At 53.4% G+C, this 22788-nt stretch overlaps 3 protein-coding genes across 12 annotated transcripts; 2 read left to right on the top strand and 1 right to left on the bottom strand.

Annotated features, from left to right (window-relative positions):
• The first annotated feature begins 1728 nt into the window (after positions 1-1728).
• On the top strand, positions 1729-14405 carry KIFC1 (kinesin family member C1). 4 transcript variants are annotated; one of them, XM_073884909.1, is made up of 12 exons: positions 2052-2148; positions 2444-2585; positions 6953-7090; positions 7263-7362; positions 8089-8142; positions 8260-8310; positions 8518-8915; positions 9577-10356; positions 11035-11325; positions 11426-11499; positions 11648-11723; positions 14305-14405. In XM_073884909.1, the coding sequence occupies exons 2-12, from the start codon at positions 2493-2495 to the stop codon at positions 14347-14349; spliced, it is 2100 nt and encodes a 699-aa protein (XP_073741010.1). In that variant the 5' UTR covers positions 2052-2148; positions 2444-2492; the 3' UTR covers positions 14350-14405. The 4 variants fall into 4 exon arrangements, with proteins under 4 accessions (XP_073741012.1, XP_073741013.1, XP_025718087.2 ...); XM_073884911.1 differs by lacking the exons at positions 2052-2148; positions 2444-2585 and adding an exon at positions 1729-1944; XM_073884912.1 differs by lacking the exon at positions 2444-2585 and having other exon boundaries at positions 1951-2148; positions 6950-7090.
• Positions 14406-15128: 723 nt separating this feature from the next.
• On the top strand, positions 15129-20675 carry PHF1 (PHD finger protein 1). 6 transcript variants are annotated; one of them, XM_025862405.2, is made up of 15 exons: positions 15130-15736; positions 16443-16618; positions 16711-16792; positions 16903-16998; positions 17428-17528; positions 17632-17780; positions 17966-18061; positions 18257-18325; positions 18461-18584; positions 18696-18763; positions 18926-19030; positions 19154-19343; positions 19433-19527; positions 19801-19878; positions 20040-20675. In XM_025862405.2, exons 2-15 carry the CDS (start codon positions 16460-16462, stop codon positions 20326-20328), a joined length of 1701 nt encoding a protein of 566 aa, XP_025718190.1. In that variant the 5' UTR covers positions 15130-15736; positions 16443-16459; the 3' UTR covers positions 20329-20675. The 6 variants fall into 6 exon arrangements, with proteins under 6 accessions (XP_073741014.1, XP_073741016.1, XP_025718190.1 ...); XM_025862404.2 differs by having other exon boundaries at positions 15132-15736; positions 19798-19878; XM_073884913.1 differs by having other exon boundaries at positions 15129-15736; positions 18926-19343; positions 19798-19878.
• Positions 20676-20778: 103 nt separating this feature from the next.
• Positions 20779-22421, bottom strand: CUTA (cutA divalent cation tolerance homolog). 2 transcript variants are annotated; one of them, XM_025862407.2, is made up of 6 exons: positions 22295-22421; positions 21691-21899; positions 21446-21505; positions 21284-21329; positions 21119-21168; positions 20779-21008 (listed from the first exon to the last, which is right to left on the bottom strand). In XM_025862407.2, exons 1-6 carry the CDS (start codon positions 22340-22342, stop codon positions 20882-20884), a joined length of 540 nt encoding a protein of 179 aa, XP_025718192.1. In that variant the 5' UTR covers positions 22343-22421; the 3' UTR covers positions 20779-20881. The 2 variants fall into 2 exon arrangements, with proteins under 2 accessions (XP_025718192.1, XP_073741018.1); XM_073884917.1 differs by lacking the exon at positions 22295-22421 and adding an exon at positions 22160-22292.
• Positions 22422-22788: the final 367 nt, after the last annotated feature.

Raw genomic sequence — 22788 nt, 5'->3', positions numbered from 1 at the left:
TTTTTAAAAATTATGCTGACGATTGCTGATGATAGAAATGCAATAGGTTTTGTATATTGATTTTTGTTATATTGATTTTGTACCCAGCAACCTTGCTAAATTCACTTACCAATTCTATCTCAGTTTTCTTTTGGGGTTGCTACACACACAATAATTTCATCCACAAATACTGATATTCTTGTTTTTTTCCAATCCTTATATATTTGTTGCTGTTGTTTATTGGACTGGCTAAACTTCCATTATTGCACTGACTGCGGTTATTGAGAGCAAGCAGCCTTGGCTTGTTTCTCATCTTAAGAGAAATGCTTTCAACACTTCACCATTATTGTGATGTGTGCTGCAGGATTTTTGAGGATGTCCTTTATCAGGTTATAGGGTGTTCTTTAATATCAACAGATGAATATTTCGAGTAGTTTTTATGTATCAATTGACATGAATGAACTGTTTCCCCTTTAATGTACTGATGGGTCCATATTTCCCCTAGTCTAACATTTGTTTATAAGTTTGAGAAATGTCTTTTGCTGTTATGTTTCTTCTCAGTTCTCCCTCTTTACCCATCCATTAAGTGTTGGTCTTCTTGTTTCCTCCCTCACTCCTCTTCTCTCTCTCTTCTTTTCAAGCTCCTGCTTTTTGTAAGTTTCCTAAGCTATCAAAGTTTGGGGGATGACCCCCGGTTTTCAGACTCTGTGTCTCCCCACAGTCTGCTCCCTCCCCAAGCAGGTTTGAATTCAAGTTAAAGCACTGGATTGGAAGATAGGTGGCTTGAGTTCCAATTCTGTCAATCTCCAAAAATGCACCAAGACAGATTTCCCCCTGCCTTTCAGTCTCATCAATAAAATCCCTGTCCCATCTCCAGGTTGGTTGGAAACTCCCACGAATAAATGGGTAGAACCACTCTGCAAATTACTCACAGGTAAGGGTTTGATGTCTTTGACACTAAGATTGTTGGAGGTAGTGTGAGGTAACATATAGTTTGGATTTCGAAGCTAAGAGAATCTAGATCCACTCCCAATCAGCAGTGTGACCTTGTGCTTGTTACTTAACCTTTCTAAACCTGCCTCCTTCGTCCAGCTTGCAGATAAAAGATGCAAAACGCTCGACACATAGTAAGAGTTCAGTGAATTTAGCGATTATTAAAAGAGATAATGCACATGCAGACAGCCTGAAAAGCATAAAATATTCCATAAATGTAAGCAGTATACCGTCCGTGGGTTCGAGGCTCCGTAGGCCCTAAGCCAGCTTCCCAGCACCAGTATCAGCGCCCAGGTACCTAGTAGGTAGGCTGACGAGGGGGACTGCAGAGAAAACTCCTCTGAGCCTCGAATCCCCACTGTCGGGCTTCCAGGAGCGCCAAGCTGTACCCAACATCCCTAAGTCTGGTGAAAAATGCCAAAATGACTGGGGAAGGGGCAGACGCGGCCACTCCCACATTCGCTGGAGGGCTCCTGCTACCACTTTGCCGGAGCTTTACCCGGACTTCAACTCCGCGGAGAGGCGCCGCGCCACCAACCGCAATCACAATGATCCAGTCGGGGGTAACGAGTGCGCTCCCTGCTGCAGTCGCTAGGTTGCGGGGCGGGGGGGGGGGGGGGGGGGGGGGGGGGCTCGTCGCGTCCCCGTTTGCGCACGCGTGATTCCTTTCCTCCAGCGCTCCCGCCCCCATTCTAGCTACGTTCGTGCGGCGCGTTACAGGCATTTTCTGACGTAAGGCGCTGCAGCTAGGAGCCGAGCGGAAGTGCAGCGCGACGACGGCTACGGGAGGGGAGGGTGAGAGAGGTGGAAGTGGAGCCGGAAGTGTGACTGACTAGCCAGCCTCCCGGTCGCCAGCTAAGCAGGAAGGAGAAGGTGCCGGCCTGGCGGGGTGGGGCCTCGGGAGGCGGAGGGCGCTTCGATTGGCCCTCGGCTGTGGCGCCGGCGACGATTGGCCCTTGCTTGCGGAGGGAGGTGAGAACGGTGGCGGCGGTTGGAATTCAAAAGTGGCGGGTGTGGCACCGGGCTGGTAGCCCCCGGAGCCCGGAGGGCGCGTGCTTTGTGTCGCGAGCCGGCGAGAGAACGCGGGTCTCGGGGGTCCCGGGAACCCCGGCGCCGTGTCCTCTTCCATTGTGCTCCCCTGGCGCGTGTGGCAGGGAACTGGACATGGAGCCGCAGGTGAGTAGAAGCCGCGTTGGGTCTCCTGCCCACGATGCTGACGAGCCCCCGGATCCCGGCCGGCCTCGGTCGTGCCTGCTCGGAGGGTGAAAGTCCGTGCGTCCCCGCACAGTGGACAGGAGGGAGGGAGAGGGCGGGGAGCAGCCCCAGGAAGTCGGAGTGCATGTCTGCCTGCCCTCCCCCAATTTCAGGGAGTACCATACACCCTCACTTTCATGTCTCCAGGATTTCCCATCTCGATTTCTCAGGCTTGTCTGACTCGTACCTATTTCTCCATTCCTACCGACGATTGCAGTGTGTGATCGAGAAGGGGGAGTTCTGAAATTCCGTCTACCGCTGGGGTAATGGTACCTGAGGCCAAATCCCCGCTGATGATCTTTCCAGTTCTCTCTTGTTCCTGTCGCTTTGGAGTGCTGGAAGGGGATAAAGGAATTGGGGTAACCTGAACGGAAGGACTCCTCATTCTCTCTCCTCCAGGTTTTACAGAGATCTCTGCCTCCTGAGACTGGTTTGACTTAAGTTTCTTCTCTTATCAGCGCCCTGCTGCACCCCACAACCATCTGCAGCCTCCCCTCTCCAGTGGAGAGAGAGATGTGACAGCGAGAGTGTATTGACTTTTGGTGCCAGAAAAAGGCTCCTGTCTGGATCATCTGTTTACTAGTATTTCACATTCAAATTTACCCAAAACAAATTTCAACCTGAAGAGATGTTCTCTGTATCCTGTCAGCTAAAGAGCAGAGCAGTATGATTGTGACAGTGAAAAACAGTAGGCTTCTCATATTTATTGAGCACCTACTATGTACCAGGCACAGTTGTAGATAACTTGGGATGCAACAATAAACAAGACTAATCCCTGTCATCTCTATAGATGTCATTCTATGAGAAGCTGCCATTCTATGGGGAGATGGGAAATGTGTCATAAGTTATATAACTCTATTCTTTGTGCACATTTCTGCAGGCAGCAGGGAAAATAATGCCACCTCCTTTCTTTTTTCTTTTTTTTTTTTAATTTGTATAGAAGCCAGTGGTCTGGATATATCACAGTTTATTTAAGTATTCCCCCACCGGTGGACATCCAATTTCATTCCTTTAAAAATGTATTTTGAGTCCTGCCATGTAGCAGACATTATACTGGTTATAGAGTTGTGAACAAAACAGATATGTTCTTATGATGCTCACAATCTAAAGTAAGGAAAGACAATAAACCAATAAACTAAAATTTAAAAAATCTGGGCATCAAATTGTTCCAGAGTTTTCTCTATAGGGATACACTGTAAACATCCTTAAATATATCTCGTTGTATTTGGAATCTCTCCATGTTGTTTCTTAACTTCATATGGATCTGCAATGAGTTTTAAATAAAAAGTTTAATAAAAAAAACAAAAGAATAAGGGCGCCTGGGTGGCTCAGTCAGTTAAGCGGCCAACTCTTGGTTTTGGCTGGGGTCATGATCTCATGGGTCATAAGATCAAGCCCCATTGTAGGGCTCTGCACTCAGCAGGGAGTCAGCTTGAAGATTCTCTCCCTCTGCCTCTCTCCCTACTCGAGTGCACTCTCTCTCAAAATACATTTTTTAAAAATATTTATTTATTTGACAGAGCACACAAGCGGGAGGTGGTGGAGCAGCAGAGGGAGAGAGAGAAGTAGGCTGAGCAGGGAGCTCAATGTGGGGCTGGATCCCAGGACTCCAGGATCATGACCTGAGCCAAAGGCGGATGCTCAACTGACTGAGTCACCCAGGCGCCCCTAATAAATTTTTTCAAAAAGGAAAAACCAGCCCCTCCTCCTGTTCTCCTGGTTGTTGGAACTGTGGCAGGCATCTTGGAATCAGCCTGGACTCCTCCATCTCCCTCACTGCCTGCCCTTTACCTCCCCTCACCAGGCCAGCTCCTAGTTAGATCAATACTTGGTTTCTAGTAATCCAGCCCCTCCTCTTCATTCCCGCTGCCCGCCCTCTCTCAGATGGATTTCTACTTAGCCCTCAAGCTTCTAAAACAGCCCCTCTCGGCTGAGTTCCATGAAAATTAAGCTCTATGCATCTTATCTAATGAATTTAACTTCTCTCTTATGCATCTAGAATGGAGAATTGAGAAAGTGGATCATTTTTTGTAGAGTTTAATTCTTCTGTGGTACTCCAGTTTGGAAAGAATGCCCTATAAAGTTACCTCTGGGAGGGCAGGGATTTTATTCATTACTCTCACCCCAGCTTCTAGAACAGTGTCTGGGACACAGCAGTCTTGCAACAAATCTTAGTGCAACAAATCCTTGTTGGATGAAGGAAGAAAGGAATGATGCATTCTTTCTGCCTGTCATACCCCTCATCTACCTTCATTCATTCTTCACCTTGTTTCACGTTGCTTCTTTGGTACAAATCTTGTCTTACTATTCTGACAAAATCATCATGGTCCCTCTTGCCTTCAGTAAACGCTAGACTCCTTATCATGGCATGCTGATTGCCACAATCCTTTCCCTTCATCTCCCCACTTTCCGCGCACACTCCGTGTGTCAGCTAAACAGAACAACTTGACATTCCTTGCATGCACCCCTCCTTGCTTTCTGCCTGGGATGTTCTTCCTTGGCCTAAGCCCCCTGTCTAACTCTTCCTCATCCTCAAGGTTTTGCCTTAAAAGACATTTTAGAAGTGTTCTCTAACACTCTCCCCATCTGAACTACATGCTCATCCCCTCCTTGGGGCACTTTTTATGATAGCACTCAGTAAAGTTTTAATAATCCCTTTAAATGCTTCTCTTCCCCATTTTTTTTAAAGATTTTATTTATTCATGAGAGACAGAGGGCGAGAGGGAGGGAGGGAGAGAGAGAGAGAGAAAAGCAGAGGGAGAAGCAGGCTCCCAAGGAGCAGGGAGCCCGATGCGGGACTCGATCCCAGGACCCTGGGATCATGACCTGAGCCGAAGGCAGACGCTTAACCATCTGAGTCACCCAGGCGCCCCCCCCCCATTTTTTCATGAGTATTTTGCAGGCAGGGATCACATCTATTACTCCCAAACCCAGATCATTTTCTGGCACATAACAAGCACTAAGTAAATATTGAATGAATGAAGGAAGGAAGGAAGCCAAAGGGCAGAGACACTGGCTTTGGAATTAAAAGTTAATTATAGTGAAGATCAGAAGTTGATCAATCTACATAGTGCTCTCTTGATGGTGGGATCAGAGTACGGTTTGCATAGGAAGGACCTGGCTTTAGCACGGAGAAGTTCTGTGTCCTCAGAAACCCGTTAGTTCTGCGCAAACTAGAATGGTTGGTCACCCTAGACAGGAGTAGCCGTGGAGTGGACGTAATCTCCAGGCACCGAATTGAGGTGCTTAGGAGAGGATCTCTCTTTCACACTGCCCCCACCCCGCATCTGTACTTTGGTGGTCTCCAAACTGGGTCATGCTGCTTCTTAGTCTTCTCCATGCAAGTCTGCCTACTTACAACTCATTATTTTTTATAAATAGGCTCTCTTGTATATTTTTCACATGCCTGATCAGAAACTGTATCTGGTTTTCCACATACACAAAGCTAAAGCCTAAACTCCTTCTTAGCCTGGCATCAAAGTCCTACGGGTCACTATACTCTAGCAGTTAAACGCATGGCCTCCAGAACCAGACTGTCTAGATTGTAACTGCGGCTCTGCCTTTTACTCACTGATGACCTTAGACAAGCTATTGTACCTCTCAGTGCCTTCCTTTCCCTCATCTGCGAAATGAGGCTAATAATAGCACCTCCTCAGTGGGCTGCTGTAAGGATTAAATTGATACAGAGGAAGCATTTAAAACAAAAAAATATTTTTAAGATTTTATTTATTTATTTGAGAGTGAGAAAGAGAGCCCAAGAGGGGGTAGAGTCAGAGGGAGAAGCAGACTCCCCGCTGAGCAGGGAGCCCGATGCGGGACTCGATCCCAGGACTCTGGGATCATGACCTGAGCCGAAGGCAGTCGCTCAACCAACTGAGCCACCCAGGCGCCCTTAAAACAAATTCTAAAATGTTACCCACTTGAGGCGACTGGGTGGCTCAGTCATTTGAGCATCACACTCTTGATTTCAGCTCAGGTCATGATCTCAGGGTCATGAGATCGAGCCCCACATGGTGCTTGGGCTGGGTGTGGAGCCTGTGTAAGATTCTCTCTCTCCCTCTCTAAAAAAAATTTGTTTTTTAAATAAGTAAAATATTACCTGCTCCTCCTATCTAGTCTTCAGCCTTATCTATCTTCCACTCTCACTCTTATTTATGATTCTCCATTCTAGCTGAAAGAGCCTATTGGTTTCCCAGCCATATTATGTGTATGTTTGAGGTTTTGCCTTCTGAAGAAAGTATCCATTTCTCTGTGCTTGTTTAAGTACTACCCCTGGGATGCCTGGGTGGCTCAGCTGGTTGAGTGTCTGCCTTTGGCTCAGGTCAGGATCCGGGGGTCCTGGGATCGAGCTTGGTATCAGGCTCCTTGCTTAGCGGGGAGCCTGCTTCTCCCTCTCCCTCTGCCTGCCACTTCCCCTCTCTTGTGCATGCTCTCTCTGTCAAATAAATAAAGAAAATCTTAAAAAAAAAAGTACTACCCTTAAACTTTGCTGAAGTTCAGCATCTGTCCAGCTTTTCCCTTAGAGCTTTCTCCCACTTTTGCATTATGTCCCACTCCTCTCTGTGCCTTTTGGCTGGCACATCATCTGTGGGCCCCGGTTTGTGCACAAGAGGTACTCAATCAGTGCTTGGTGGTGGTTGAGAGTTAGGCTAGGGGACTAAGAAGGGGAGTTCTTGGGACATTTGCGCTCCAGGGTCTGTCTGAAGGGTCTCTCTTTTCCCAGCAGAGGTCCCCCTTGTTGGAAGTGAGGGGGAACGTAGAGCTGAAGAGGCCCCTGGTCAAGGCTCCTTCTCGGCTGCCTCTACCGGGAACCAGATTTAAGAGGAGGCCTGACCAGATGGAGGATGCCTTAGAGCCTGAGAAGGTGAGCTGGGTTTGGAAAAGCTGTGTGTGTGTGTGTGTGTGTGTGTGTGTGTGTGTGTGTGTGTGTGTGTAAAAGCTTTGCGTGTGTGTGTGTGTGTGTGTGTGAAAGAGAGAGAGAGTGCGTCTAAGCCAATCAGGGAGAGTAAATGTACCCCATTCTTGTCTATTTCCAGAAAAGGACGCGAGGACTGGACACAGTGACCAAAATGGCCACGTCCCACCCCAGAGCACCAGCCCTCACTGCAAGACCACAGACGCAAGGCCAGACCACAGGTGGGTTCTAGCAGTGGGCAGAAACCAGGGGAATAGAAGTCCAATGCTCTTCGACTCACTTATTTCTTGTCTTTCAATTTTAGCTTATTTTGAATAGGTAATAGGTTTCACTTGTTTTAAAATTCCAAAGGCACAAGCGGTGCCTGGGTGGCTCGGTGGATTAAGCGTCTGACTCTTCATTTTGCCTCAAGTCATGATCTCAGGATCATGAGATCCAGCCCCGAGTCAGGCTCCACTATGGGCGTGGAGCCTGCTTGGGATTCTTTCTCTCCCTCTCCCTCTCCACACCCCCTCCAAATTCCAAAGGCACAAAAGTCATTTTACAGAGGAAAGTCTCCCTCCTACCCCTGTCCCCTAGCCACCCAGTTCCCCTCCCCAGGGGAGTTCTGTGGGCGTTCTGTCCCTTCCAGGGCATTCTGTGGGCGTTCAAGCACATCTGGACATGTTCTCCAACATTTTTTTTTTTTTATATAGATGGTAGCGCTCTTGACACATGGCTCTGCCCCCTGCTCTTTTTGCTTATCTTGGTCCAACTTATTTCTTGGTGTCTTGAGTAATTTCTGGTCCTGGGAAGGATATCTTTAGAACTGGCCAGATTTCAGGGAAGAGGGAAGTTATCTTATTTCTAATCCTCAGAAAAAGCAATGACTCTGCGCCTGGCCCAGCCAGAGTTCATGCCACCCTGAGATTGATTGTGCTACTTTTTCCTCTCCCATCTCCCGACAGCTCCAAAAGTTCCCAAGAAGACAGGACCCCGATGTTCCACAGCTATTGCCACAGGTAATAGTGCTTCACAGCTGGGGCTGAGGAGAGATTTGGGGGTATGTGTAAAAGGAGATGATGGAGGTGGAAAGACATTGGTGCTGTGGTTTCTTATGTTAACTCCGGATTCTCTAGTGTTGAAGAATCAGAAACCAGGCCCTGCCGTTCCTGCCCAGAAGCCTGCAGGTAGATGCCAAGCGTAACCATTGGGTGAGAGGCTGGGATAGGGAAGAGAGGAGGTGGTGAGTACCCCCAAAAAAATCCATTTGGTTCCCTCCCTGTCTGGAGGGGAGAGAGATGTAGCAGTGGGTGTGGAGGCCTTAAAGGCTAGGAGGGACGAAAGATAGAAAGCCACGACCTCCCTGACCTTTGTCCTTTCCGTGTCCATCTTAGCGGCTGCCCCTCCCCTGCTGGGAGGGAAGAAACCCACCAAACGTCCGGCCTGGGACTTAAAGGGTCAGTTATGTGACCTGAATGCCCAGCTGCAGTGCTTCCGTGAGAGGACTCAGACATTGAACCAGGAGAACCAACAACTGCAGGACCAACTCCAGGAGGCCCAGCAGCAGGCCCGGGCCCTGGGGGCAGAGTGCAGGACACTGGAAGGGGAGTTGGCCAGGGTACAGGCCCAGGCTGAGCAGAGCCAGCAGGAGTTGGGGAACCTCAGGGCCCATGTCCTGGAGCTGGAAGAGCAGTTGGGCACACAGGAGGGCTTGGTGCAAGAGCTCCAGAAAGAACAATTGGGATTGCAGGAGGAGCGAAGGGGACTGGCCACCCGGCTGGAGGAGCAGGAGGTAAGGGCCACCTTCTCACCAAATGCCACCCCTCCTTTCTGGGTTACCCTGAGGACTCTCTGGGCTTGGGAGTCCCTGGCCGCCTCTCTCCAGCAGTATCCCTCTGTCCTTCTCCACCCCTGCCCACTCCTGACTGCGTCTTGCTTTCTGCCCCACTTCCCCCTACCCCGACTGCTTTCATAGCCCCCCACCCCACCCCGGATCTGTGTCTCCCGTCGTCCTCCATCTTCTCTGTCTCTTCTTCCCTGGTCAAAAATCCCCGTGGCGTTCTCTCTTCTTCTCATGTCCATTTGACTCCTTGGTGAGCACCAACTAGATGGTATTACTTGCAGTTTCTCAAATGATTCAGTCTTCTCTTCAGGGCATTTTGCACATGCACTTCCCTCTTTGTGGAACGTTCTTTCTGTTCTCCGTCTTTTCCTTGGTTTATTCTGATACTTTTGGGTGTCGGCTTAGCTATCATTGTCCTTGTGCGCCTTTTGGCTGTTCCCAGAGCACTCCCTAATCTGGTACCATGACTCTTATTTTCTTACCTCTTTCCTTAGCAGACTGTGAAGTCCTCGGGGACAGGGACCACCCTCCCTCCACCCCCCACCTCGTCATGACTTGTCCTTATTCTTCCACTGGGCCTCACCCTCTGTGTCCATTCCGTTCCAAACAGAGGAGGCTGCAGGCCTCAGAAGCAGCTCTGTCAGGCAGCCAAGCGGAGGTGGCATCTCTGCGTCAGGAGGCTGCAGCGCAGGCGGCCGCACTGGTGGAGCAAGGAGAACGTCTGCATGGGCTAGAGATGGAGCGCCGGCGACTCCACAACCAGCTACAGGAACTCAAAGGCAATATCCGTGTGTTCTGCCGGGTCCGCCCTGTCCTTGCAGGGGAGCCCACCCCGTCCCCAGGCTTCCTCCTGTTTCCCTCTGGCCCCGGCGGGCCCTCCGATCCTCCAACCCGCCTCAGTGTCTCCCGGTCTGACGATCGTCGTGGGACCCTGAGTGGGGCGCCAGCCCCCACCACCCGCCACGACTTCTCCTTCGACCGGGTGTTCCCACCAGGGAGTGGACAGGACCAAGTGTTTGAGGAGATTGCCATGCTTGTCCAGTCAGCCCTGGATGGCTACCCAGTGTGCATCTTTGCCTACGGCCAGACAGGCAGTGGCAAGACCTTCACCATGGAGGGTGGGCCTGGGGGAGACCCCCAGGTGGAAGGCCTGATCCCCCGGGCCCTGCGGCACCTCTTCTCTGTGGCCCAGGAGCTGGGCGGCCAGGGCTGGACCTACAGCTTTGTGGCAAGCTACGTAGAGATCTATAATGAGACTGTCCGAGACCTGCTGGCCACGGGGACCCGGAAGGGCCAGGGCGGTGAGTGTGAGATTCGCCGGGCAGGGCCGGGGAGTGAGGAGCTTACTGTCACCAATGCCCGCTATGTTCCCGTGTCCTGTGAGAAAGAGGTAAGCACCAAGGGGCACTGGGCCTGGAGAATGGGGAGGAGCGGGCAGGGTGGCACAAGATGTAGGTGGACGGAGGAGGGACCAGGAGAGAGCGGAAGGATGGGGGAAGGGTAGGTTGCGTCTGTGGGTCGCCATGTCAGTTTTGACCGGGGGTGGGGGACAGCTGGGGGGACTGTAAGGTAGATCTGTCTGCCTTAGGGAGCGAGGGGGTGGAGTGACGCATATGCCGAGGGCTTCCTGGCCCCTGCCCGCTGCATCTCAGGTCCCGTTTCCTACTACTCCCCTTGCTCAGCTCGCTCCAGCCATGCTGGCCTCCTGGCTGTTCCCCAGCCAGCTTGTCACATTCTCGATTCAGGGCCTTTGCCTGAATGTTCCTCTCCTCGAATGGCTTGCTCCCTCGCTGCCTTCAGAGTTGAAGGCACTGAAGCCGTCCCTGGCCATCCTGTCTCAAATTGCAGCCCTCACCCTACCTTCACGCGTTCCTCATGGTTCTGTTCTAGTTTCCCCCTCAGCACTCTCGGGCCGTAGCTGTGCATTTTACTTAGTCATTCTGTCTCTTCACTGGCTAGAAAGAAATCTTCGAGAGGGCAGGCACTGACTCTGGGTCATTGCTACCGACGTGGCTGCGTGCTGAGCCCCTCCCTGCCCACTCTTGCCCCTTGCTCCTCCTGTCCCCAGGTGGAGGCCCTGCTCCACGTGGCCCGCCAGAACCGGGCGGTGGCCCGCACGTCACAGAACGAGCGCTCATCACGCAGTCACAGCGTGTTCCAGCTCCAGATCTCTGGGGAGCACGCTGGGCGGGGCCTGCAGTGTGGGGCCCCCCTCAGCCTTGTGGACCTGGCTGGGAGCGAGCGGCTGGACCCTGGCTTAGCCCTTGGCCCTGGGGAACGGGAACGCCTTCGGGAAACACAAGCCATTAACAGTAGCCTGTCTACCCTGGGGCTGGTCATCATGGCCCTGAGCAATAAGGTGGGAATGGGGATGGGGGCCGGTGGGACCTGGGGTGGGTTGAGGCTGCTCACGCTGAACCCTGTCCTGTCCTAACCACCTGTCTCCCTCAACCGTGCAGGAGTCCCACGTTCCTTACCGGAACAGCAAGCTCACCTACCTGCTGCAGAACTCTCTGGGTGGCAGCGCTAAGATGTGAGTGAAAGCGACAGACAGACAGGAGGGGTTGGGTGGAGACTGTGAGGCTGGGGTCAGGGGCGGGAAAGGGGCAACAGTGGGAACCTGGTGCAGGCGCCACCCAGACACTGATGCTGGGGTTTGGCCCCCTCTCCTCTCTCCACAGGCTCATGTTCGTGAACATTTCCCCCCTAGAAGAGAACGTCTCTGAGTCCCTCAACTCCCTACGCTTTGCCTCCAAGGTGCAGTTACCACCAAGCCCAGGCCCTGTCAGGACCCCTGGGTGATTGTAGGCTTCTCCATTCTGACCCTTTAGGGTCCCCTTCAGTCCTTTAGGCCAAGGGCACATTCATCTGGAAAGGATTTGCATTTGCCGGGCATCTGGGCTACTATCTCTCTGGATCCATTTTTAGCTATTGGGTCTTGGGGTTTTTTATTTTTTTTTTTTTTAAGATTTTATTTATTTATTTGACAGAGAGAGACACAGCGAGAGAGGGAACACAAGCAGGGCGAGTGGGAGAGGGAAAAGCAGGCTTCCCGCTGAGCAGGGAGCCCGATGCGGGGCTCATTCCCAGGACCCTGGGATCATGACCTGGGCTGAAGGCAGACACTTAACAACTGAGCCACTCAGGTGCCCTGGGGTTTTTTAATTTTTTAAAAATAGGTAGTTAAGGGGTCAAAACTATATAAAAGCTATACACAACAAATGAAGTTTTACCACCGCCCCTGTGCACCCCATTCTCCCCACCAGCCCTGGTAGAGGTAATCATTTTTAACATTTAGCATTTTACTTACCCTTTCAGTGTTTCTTCTTGCAAATATAAGCAATATGCTTGTGCTTATTCCTTTCCTTCTTATATAGACGACATCTCTCTTTTCATATATATATGTATGTTGTTCTGTACTTTGTTCTGCTTAACAAGATATCCCTAAGATTACTCCCCCCCCCCCAGCCCCCAGCACACAGAGATCATCCCATTATTTTTATGTCTGCATGGGACTCCGCTGTGTGGCCGCACCAAAGTTTATCCACCAGTTCCCTCTGCTGGACACTTGGATTGTTTCCACCCTTGTTTCTATTACAAACAAGAGCATGTTGGCTAACCTTGTAGCAAGATATATGTCATTTTGTGTTTGTTTAGTCATATCTAACTATGTAGGGAGAGATTCCTGGCATTGGGATTGCCAGATCAAAGGAGACTTAGATGCAGGCGCCTGGGTGGCTCAGTCGGTTAAGCATCCGACTCTTGATACTGGTTCACGTCATGATCTCAGGGTCGTGAGGTCAAGTCCCACGTCGCGTGGAACCCACTTCAGATTCTTTCTCTCCCTCCCCCTCTGCCCCCCTGCCCCATGTGTGCACACGCTCTCTCTCTCAAAAAAAAAAAAAAAAAAAAGAGAGAGAGACTTACATGGTTTTCAGACCATTCCAAGTAGTGTGAAGTCAGGCTCCAAAAGCCACTTAAACATTAAGGGAAGGCCATGCCATGAATTCTCTAGGAGATTTATGCTCCTTCCACTAAAGTTTTAGGGGCTTATTAGATTTGAATAGGCTTATATTTCTTGACAAGAAAACTTAGATGGTACAGTATACTTTCTGTTGCATCAGGAGCACCTAATATCCAGTTGTTTTACTTTTAATGAAATAAAAATCAATCATGGAATTTGGGTGTTACCATTCGAAAACTCCCTATTGACCTAGTGATTTCACTTAGTGATTTTATCGAACAGTGATCGTACCTAGATCATTATTTCATTAGAGAGTTTAATTTTCTCAGTCACTTTACATTTGTTAGTCTTGTCTCTTCTATAAAGAACTTCCCTTTGCCATATATTTGGTTACTCTGAAATCCAGTCTATATAGGAAAGGCAGAGTCCCCAGAGTTCCCAGGGTCCTGGGAACGAGCCCCGCATCGGGCTCCCTGCTCAGCGGGAAGCCTGCTTTTCCCTCTCCCACTTTATCAGTTTTCAGTATTAGAAGTTGATATCTTGGCAACTTCCAAAGGTGACCAAGTGGGTTTTTATCTGGGTGGGTGTCATCTTACAGATGCTTATGGATTTGATACATACCCTTTGTAGTCATTTTTTCTGATGCTCAAATTGCCCCATCTTTGGCCAGTGGGTGCTCCTTTAAGTTGGCTTCTGTGTCCTTTAGACAGGAACCAGTAGTTTTTATTCTAGATTCATCTTGTACATATCCTTCCTAAACTTGGCATCATTTATTTTCCAAGGAGCCTTGGTTCTTAAATGAGTGTTGTTCATGTTTTATCTAATTTATTAACCAGTAAATGGTGGGAGGGCTTGGGGTCTCTGGGCCACGGTATTGCTGAAAATGGACGTTCCATCTCTCTCTGCTCCTGTGTGTGGCTTCCATCCCTTCTCAGTCAGGCCTCTTCACCTCCTCCAGACCTGGTGTGGTTAGTGGGCATAGACCTAACCTTAACTGAGACCAGGCTGAACCCTCCTTCAGAGCCCTTGTTTCAGTATTTTCTTTCCTTTTTTTTTTTTTAAAGATTTTATTTATTTATTTGACAGAGAGAGACACAGGGAGAGAGGGAACACAAGCAGGGGGAGTGGGAGAGGGAGAAGCAGGCTTCCCCAGGAGCAGGGAGTTGGATGCGGGGCTAGATCCCAGGACCCTGGGATCATGACCTGAGCTGAAGGCAGACGCTTAACGACTGAGCCACCCAGGCGCCCCTGTTTCAGTATTTTCTGAGGGCAGCCCCGATATTGGGGGTGGGAGGCAATCCAGAAAAACAGAGAAAACTGTTATTTTGGTTACTTAGGAAACGTTTTTCTCCTGTCTAAACCCTCTGCCCGCAGGTGAACCAGTGTGTTATTGGTACGGCCCAGGCCAACAGGAAATGAAGACAGATCCAGATCTGTGTGTTGGGGGGGGGGGGGGGGGGGGGGGGGTTTTTTGGGGGGGGGGGGCGCTGTGTGACCTGGGTCTATCAAATAAAGAACAGTTTTTTGGGTTTTTTTTCTTTAAATAAAGGTTTTATTAGCGATGGGCCGTATCTGTAAAAATGGGAACCGCGGATCTGCAAAGTATTTGTGTTTTGCAGAGCAAGGGCGTCAGCTTTTCTCCCTATCAGGCCATCACCTCGAGCCTAGGTGGCCTAAGCCTCCCATACCACCCCCTTCCCCGTTGTCCGCCTCTAGAAGATGTGCCCACCAGCCAACCACCGTCACTAGTTTGCCGCAGGCCACCCAGCCCCGTTCGGGAACGCTCCTCCGGCGGGTGTGGGAGGGTGGGAACCCGAGCCCAGGGGCGGGGCCGGCGCGCCCTCCCACAAACTGCTGGCTCTTCCTCCCGCCCTTTCCCTGCCTTGCCGTTCGAACCGCCAGGGCCGGCCCGCCCGCTGCCCATTGGCTGGCTCTCCGCGGCGTTACCGCCTCGCTACTAGCTCTCCGGGCCAGTGCACCCGCCCTGGAAGCGCTGGGCGGGACGCACGCCCGCTGACTCGCTCGCGCCAACCACTAACGGCCACCGCCCCACAAAGGAGGGGCTCAATCCTCCCAGGTGCCGCGCGCGGGAGGGGTCACGCGTGCGCAGAAGCGCGGCGGCGGTGGGGGGGGGGGACTTGCCACGGGGAGGGCGGGGCCGGGGGCAAAGGCGGGAGGAGGGCGTGGCGGGGGCGATGGGAAGGGTGAATGGAGGGCGGGGTCGTGAACCGGGGCCGGGGGGCGGGACTTAGAGTGACCATGGAGGTTGGGGGGGCAGTTAACGGATGTGGCATGGGGCGGAGGCCAGGCTGGAGGCCGGCTGCCGGGAAGGGGGGGATTCCCTCCTGCCCCGAGGGCGGGTCTCCCTCCGAGGAAGGGGCTGCGGGGATTCCCTCTCCCTCCGGGTCTTGACTTTCCACCCGCCCCAGCCGCGGAGAAGCCACCTCTCGCTCGGCGCCCTCCAGGCCCTTTGGAGGTGAGGGAGGTGGGGTGAGGTGGTGCCCGCCCCCCCCACCGGCTCCTCCTTCCCCCCAGTCCTCCCCTCCCACCACCCTCCCCCCGAGCCGGTTTGTCCCTCCCCTCCCCTCCCCTCCTTCCCCCCGCCGCCTCCTCCTGCCGCTGCCGCTGCTTTGGCTGCTGCGTCATACGCCCCAGAGCTGCCGGGACGGAGGGGCTGGGCCTGGGGACCCCCCGGCCCTTGCCTGCCCGCCCTCCGACGCCCAGACGTGCCCTCCCCGCGCGGGGGGTTCGCCTCGGTCTCCCACGTCTGCCTCTGCCCGGCTCCCGGCGGCCCCAGCTGTCACTGGTAAGGAGGCGGCGGGAGGCGCCCGTGGGGGGGCAGGGAGCCGGGGGTCGGCGCGCAGGGCGCGGGCGGGAGAGCCTCGCCGCCCAGGCATCGGTTCGGGCTGGGCCGACTCAAGTCCCCTCTCGGACTCACCGTCATGGGGAGTAGAGACCGGGACTGGGACACGCCCCCCTCCCCGGGCACTCAGGGAAGTTATCTAACCCGGGGGCAGGGAGCCCCGTATTTGAGGGTGACCTGACATAACCTGGCGTCAGGATGATTGTTCTGAATGAGACACGCGGGCCCGGGGAGGCAGCCGTTTCTATTCTGGAAAACATTTCCAGAAAAGCTCCCAAAACACAGAGCACCCCAATTATGATACCTCTAAACACGAAAAGGTGACAGCAGAAACTGAATGGTAACCTTTGCTTCTGCAACCATCATTTCTCCTAAAATCTCAAGGCCAGGATATAGTATCCCAGGGGAGCTCTGGAAGCTGGGAAACTAGAGAACTAGGTTGGGGGGGTGGGGGGTGTTAGGGAGAGGAGAGCCAGTCGCTAGAGTTGGAAAAGCTGGAGTCAAGAAGCTTGGGAGGGGTGCTGTGTGATTTCCTATCCAGGTGTCTGGGATTTGGAGACTGGGAGCACAGCTGCTTGAATCCTTGAGGCAAAGAAAAATGGGGAGTTTCTCAACATTCATAACCTTCTCCCATCCCACTTCTGGCTAGGCCCCCCCCAGGATGCAATGGCACAGCCCCCCCGGCTGAGCCGCTCTGGTGCCCCCCCACTTTGGGATCCAGCCTCCCCTGCTCCCACCTCAGGCCCCAGGCCTCGACTTTGGGAGGGTCAAGATGTGCTGGCCAGGTGGACGGATGGGCTGCTATACTTGGGGACCATCAAGAAGGTAAGACATTTGATCTCTGACCTATTGCGTTTTCCCCATTCTCCTTATGTAGTTCTGATTCCTGTTTCATCCCCTGTGCTCATCCATTCCAGGTGGACAGTGCTCGGGAGGTGTGTCTGGTCCAGTTTGAGGATGATTCCCAGTTTCTGGTTCTATGGAAAGACATCAGCCCCGGTGAGACCCTAGAGGCCCAAGTGTGTGCATGCCATGGAAAGCAGAAACCTGGCGTGGGGGATGGGAAGGGGCCTTAAGCATAGGCCCCGTAACACTGTGTTCCCTCATAGCTGCCCTCCCCGGGGAGGAACTTCTCTGCTGTGTCTGTCGATCTGAGACTGTGGTCCCTGGGAACCGGCTGGTCAGCTGTGAGAAGTGTCGCCACGGTGAGAGGGCAGGACACCTGAATGGTCCACCTTGCCCTGAGCCTTCTAGGCTGCCTCTCAACTCTTCCCTCCACCACTGGTCCTTATGCCACCTGTCCTGAGTCCCCAAGCCACTGCTCCGGCCAGTCTCAACTCTGTAATCTCACTCCCTTCCAGCACAGGGAGAAACAGCCATGGAATGTGGAGGTGTGAGCTTTGTAGACAGAGGGTGGTTCAGATACACCCTTTTCTAACCGTAAGGCCTTGGGCAAATCCCCAAACCCCTAGGAGCCTGTCCCCTCACCTGTAAAATAAGGGTAATTCACCCACTACAGCCGGATCATGGTAAAGGATGAAGTGAGGTGGCCGAGACTTCTCCTACCCCAGTTGCTAGCACACACAGGTATGCAGTGCAGTGAGTGGCCTACCGTCAATATTATCGTTATTCAGCTTACCACCAGGACTGCCACGTTCCAAGGGCCCCAGCCCCTGGAGAAGGAGAGGGCACATCCTGGGTCTGCCGCCAGTGCGTCTTCGCCATTGCCACCAAGGTAAGTCACTTTCCTGTGGGAGCCTCCCATCCACAGCCTCTCCCAAGCCTTTCCGCCCCCCCCCCCACCCCTCTGAGGCAGCCTGCCTGTTCCCTCTCTGCAGAGGGGGGGTGCACTGAAGAAGGGCCCCTATGCCCGGGCCATGCTGGGCATGAAGCTGTCACTGCCATATGGACTAAAGGGGCTAGACTGGGACGCTGGACATCTGAGCAACCGGCAGCAGAGCTACTGTTACTGTGGTGGCCCCGGGGAGTGAGTAATGGGGGCGGAGGGCGGTTGGGAATGAGTGATGGAGCGGGGTGGGAGGAATTCCGGGGAGTGGAGGAGAAAGGACGAGGGGAGTGCTGAAGAGGACCAGAAGTAGGTGGTGAGTAGGGTGTGGGGCCGTTCAGGTGGGGGCAGGGTCTGGGGGTCACGAGTCCTGTGCTGCCCCTCAGGTGGAACCTGAAGATGCTGCAGTGCCGGAGCTGCCTGCAGTGGTTCCATGAGGCCTGCACCCAGTGTCTGAGCAAGCCCCTCCTCTACGGGGACAGGTGAGACCGGAGCCCTCCAGCTCCGCTCCGCTCACTCAGCGGAGCCGTGCCCCACGATGCCTCAGCTCCATTCTCTCCCCAGCCTCTGAAGCTTGCCTCCCCTGTGTGCCCTGTCCTTGTTTGTGAGTCCTCCGTAGCCTGGTAGTGTTTTCTTGTGTAAGGTGTGTTCTCTCCCTCCCTTTTGCCCACTTCCAGGTTCTATGAATTCGAATGCTGTGTGTGTCGGGGGGGCCCTGAGAAGGTCAGGAGGCTACAGCTTCGCTGGTGAGCTAGCATGACCTCAGCGTAGGTCCTCTCTCAGCACCCCCAGGATTTCACCCTATGTGCCCCAATCTCCCACCTCGGGACTCTAGGTTTTTGCAAGGCTGCCACCACCTTGATAACTCAATATTTCTCCAGGGTGGACGTGGCCCATCTTGTCCTCTATCACCTCAGCGTTTGCTGTAAGAAAAAATACTTTGATTTTGACCGTGAGATCCTCCCCTTCACCTCTGAGAATTGGGACAGTTTGCTTCTCGGGGAGGTAAGGGGTGGTGAAGCTTTGGGGGTGAGGGTGGAACAGAGGAGTATAAAGAATGGGGGAAGGGAGAGGGACCACTGCTCCCCTGATCTCCTTTTCTTTCCCCTTCCCCAGCTCTCAGACACTCCCAAGGGAGAACGTTCTTCCAAACTCCTCTCTGCTCTCAACAGCCACAAGGACCGGTGAGTTGGAGGGAGGCTCAGAAAGAGATGCGGCTATGGAAGCCTGGGAGGAAAGGGGCTGCAGCCCACCTGGAAGTTCATCTCTGAAAAGGATAGAGTAATGGCATCAGAGGGGCCCTTTATTACTGCACTGACCCTGTATCATTTCTCTCCTCACCCCAGTTTCATTTCAGGGAGGGAGATTAAGAAGAGGAAATGCTTGTTTGGTCTCCATGCTCGGATCCCTCCCCCTGTGGAGCCCCTTACTGGAGATGGAGCCCCCACCAGGTCACTGGTCCAGGGAGGATGGGGAAATTCTCAGGGTATTAATGGGGGAGGCATATGTATGGAGATGGGGAGGTCTTTGGGGTGTCCGGGAGGGGGCTGGGGGGATAAGGAGGCCTCTTACAGCTTCCCTTCAGGGCAGGGCCCTGGGGGAGGGGTCTCACGTCCCCTGGGGAAGCGCCGGAGGCCGGAGCCAGAGCCCCTGAGGAGGAGGCAGAAGGGGAAAATGGAGGAGCTGGGGCCACCCTCAGCAGTGCGCAATCAGCCCGAGCCCCAGGAGCAAAGGGAGCGGGCTCGTCTGCAGAGGGCACTGCAGGTACAGGGGCAGGGGGAACCCCGTGGAGCTAAATGGTGGTGTGGGAAGGAATCAAGGATTATCTCTCAGTCCTTTGCTCCTTCTTCTAGGCCTCAGTGTCTCCATCACCCCCCAGCCCTAACCAGAGTTACCAGGGCAGCAGCGGCTACAACTTCCGGCCCACAGACGCCCGCTGCCTGCCCAGGTCAGTGCTCCTTCACCCTCCAGTTATGTACCCCTAGAATCTCTCCTCCAATTGTCTACATCCTCTGGACTTTCTTACCCAGAATTATTTTCCATCTCCCCCCCCTTGGCTACCCACTTCTTATCCTAGAGAGACTTCCAGAACCAGTGTCTGATCCCTAGTATTCTGGGGATGGGGATTCCTTGGGGCTGTTTGAGCTCTGTTCTTCTCCGTGGGAGAGGGTCCTAGTTCCCTGCTTCAGGTCCTGACTTTCCCCCTCCCCAACCCCAGCAGTCCCATCCGGATGTTCGCTTCCTTCCACCCCTCTGCCAGCACCGCAGGGACCTCTGGGGATGGTGAACCCCCAGACAGGTGAGATTCTTCTCCTTTACCTGTGCCACCCCTCTTCACGTCTGTGCTCTTAAGTGCCTCGGTCTCTAACCTGATTTCTTTGTGCCTCTGAGCCACATGTGAGCTCCATTTTTAGTCAGTCCTTATCTGCATCTGGACTCACAATTGCCTTCTCTCCCTAGGTCACCCCTGGAACTTCACATTGGTTTCCCCACAGACATCCCTAAAAGTGCCCCCCACTCGATGACTGCCTCATCTTCCTCAGTCCCAGCCCCCTCCCCAGGTCTTCCTAGACGCTCAGCACCCCCTTCTTCCCTGTGCCGCAGTTTGTCTCCTGGGACTGGGGGAGGAGTCCGAGGTGGGGTTGGCTACCTGTCCCGAGGGGACCCTGTCCGGGTCCTTGCTCGCAGAGTACGGCCTGATGGTTCTGTGCAGTACCTGGTTGAGTGGGGAGGTGGGGGCATCTTCTGAACAGCCTGCCTCTGCCTACCTCCCCATTCACACACACCGGCACTTTCATACCCTGACCTCTGACCTCACCTACAGCTGGGATGTACCTGGGGAGGTAGGGGGGTAGTTCTCCCTACTCCCCAGGCTGGAATCCAGGTGGGGGGTTGGGGAAGAGGCTCTCTTCTCTACTCCCTTCCTGATTCCTGACCCTTCCCCCATCCCTCTTCCCATTTCCTTTGATGTTATTTTGTTACAGCTTTTTAAATATTTTTTAAAATTATTTAACCCCTGGGGATGGAAACTGAGGAGGGGGGGAATGATAAAGGATCCCAGACTCTGTATGATTGAAATAAAGGTAAATAAACAAATCTAGCAGCCCTGGGTCATTCTGGAAGATGAGAACACAGGGACTGGCAGCAATTCCACTCTTCCCAACCAAATTCACATACATGACAAGGAAAAAGGCAAAAGGCAGAGAAAACCAAGGATAGGATTTATTTGGGGCCCGGTCATCACCTGGAAGTCAAAGGGCATGGAAGTATACAAGGGGAACATGGCAGAGAAACGGGGCTCATCACGGTAGGACTGTGCTGGAGTCGGAAACTGACTCTGTAACCTGGTGCACCCAATGCAGGTATGGGGCGTTCCCCTGCTCCACAGGCAATGCAATCACCTCAGCCACTTCGTAAGGGTGCACAGAACTGTGAAAATATGGGGGATCACTCAAAGATCTACCTTAAATGAGCCCACCACCCCCCTCAGACTGCCCAGCAAGTGCCACCCTCACTGCTACCCACGTCAGAGTTCTCACCGAACAAAATCTGTCAAAGCTGGAACCATGGAACTTCGGGTTTTAATCATCTAAGAGGCAAAGACAAACATGACTGAATCAAGGAGTGGGGTTAATTTCAGGATCTCAGAAGAGGGAACGGGGTCAGGGAATTGAGGTTTCATTGGACGGGGAAATGTTTCTCACCATCAGCACCTCATTGTCCTCCTCAATCTTTCCTTTCCACTCATAGCTGAAAAGGTCAGGGAGAAAGGGAGAAAGTGTTGAAGGAGCAAAGATTGCCCTCAAGGAAAAGCACTGCCAATCAGCCCCTAGAGTTAGGCTAACCCCCCAACTCCTATGACTCACATGGATGTAATCTGAGGGATGAGGTTAACGCAGGCTGCCAGGCGCTTCTCCACCACAGCCCTGAAGGTGAAGAGAAAGCCCCATTCAGAACGCCCCATGACCCGGATTTTTTGCACTGGCTGCCCAGAGACAAGGTTCCAAAGCCGGGGGTCAGGCAGGAAGCCGCGGGAGTGCACTCTTCTCTCCCACCCCCACCTCTCTCCCGTCATGATCCTCCTTCCTCGCTCCACACTGAGGTCCCCCACCTGGCGATCTCCTTGGCGACCTTCTCGTTGGGGCAGGTGACAAAGGCTGCAGAGACCGAGCCGGGAACATAGCCGGAGCTCGAGGCAGGCGAGGGCTGGGACGGGGGGCTTCCTGAAGCCATGGACAGCAGAGCTCGGGGTAGCAAGAGAAGGCGGGAGGCCACGGGCAACAGCGCCGGCATCCAAAGGAGCGACAGAAGCAGAGCGGCCTGAGAGCACGAAATGAATAGGGTGTTACCCAACAAAAAGCCGAGGAAATTGCATCTCGGGAACACTTCACTTGGATAGACAGGCTCTGCCCTCCCTCTCCTGCACCCCGAAGGAAAAGGTCCCTGAAGCTGGGAGAGAAACTTGGGAAAGTAAGGCAGACTCGGTTTTCACTCCCTCCCCAGAAGCCAATCCCTAGGATTTTGAACGCGGGCGGTGGTCGAGGCTTCGAGGACCGGAAGGGGCGGGGCCGGTCACTCACCCCTCCGCCGAGCAGGATTGCGGGAACCTGCTCCCCCCTCATGCAGCCTATGCTGGTAGAGGATGGTTGAATATCAAAAACCGCACGTAATGCAGAGACGGGACCCCAAACCCAGAAAGGGCGGCCTCTTCTTACCTGGGCAGCACCCACGTGATAAGAAAACAGCATACACCACGTGACCATAGAAGCCGGACCCGGACCTCCAGAGCCAGCCAATCCTGGCCCTCACGTGGCCCAGTTTGCCCCGCCTCCTGTCGGGGGAGGAGCGAAAGGGAATTTGGCCAATCGACAGCCGGATCTGCAGACGTGCACGGAAATGGCACGCTCGTTTCCGTGTAAACCGGAAACGGCCGATTGCAGGCTTGAGAGCCGCAGCGGCGTTCCGCTGTCACGTGAGGGGGCCGGTGTCCCTCAGGCGGCTGTATCTCAATGAGCTGCGCGAAGAGGCCAATCCCAGGCCAGCACCGCAGGCCACGTGACGAGAGAGCTGGCGCTAGAAAGGGGGGATGGAGACCCCGCCGACTCGATGCGTCAGCTTGTGGAGTGGGGAATCATCCTTAAACCCCAGAATGTGCCCAGTTGCAGCCCCTACACTGTTCCCGAGGCCTTAAGGAGTGAGAGGGTCTGAG

This window comes from Callorhinus ursinus, unplaced genomic scaffold (genome assembly GCF_003265705.2).
Source record: "Callorhinus ursinus isolate GAN/ISIS: 27379988/994484 unplaced genomic scaffold, GSC_fseal_2.0 scaffold59, whole genome shotgun sequence".
Lineage (NCBI taxonomy): Eukaryota > Metazoa > Chordata > Mammalia > Carnivora > Otariidae > Callorhinus > Callorhinus ursinus.
This window is presented reverse-complemented; position numbering and strand designations above follow the sequence as displayed.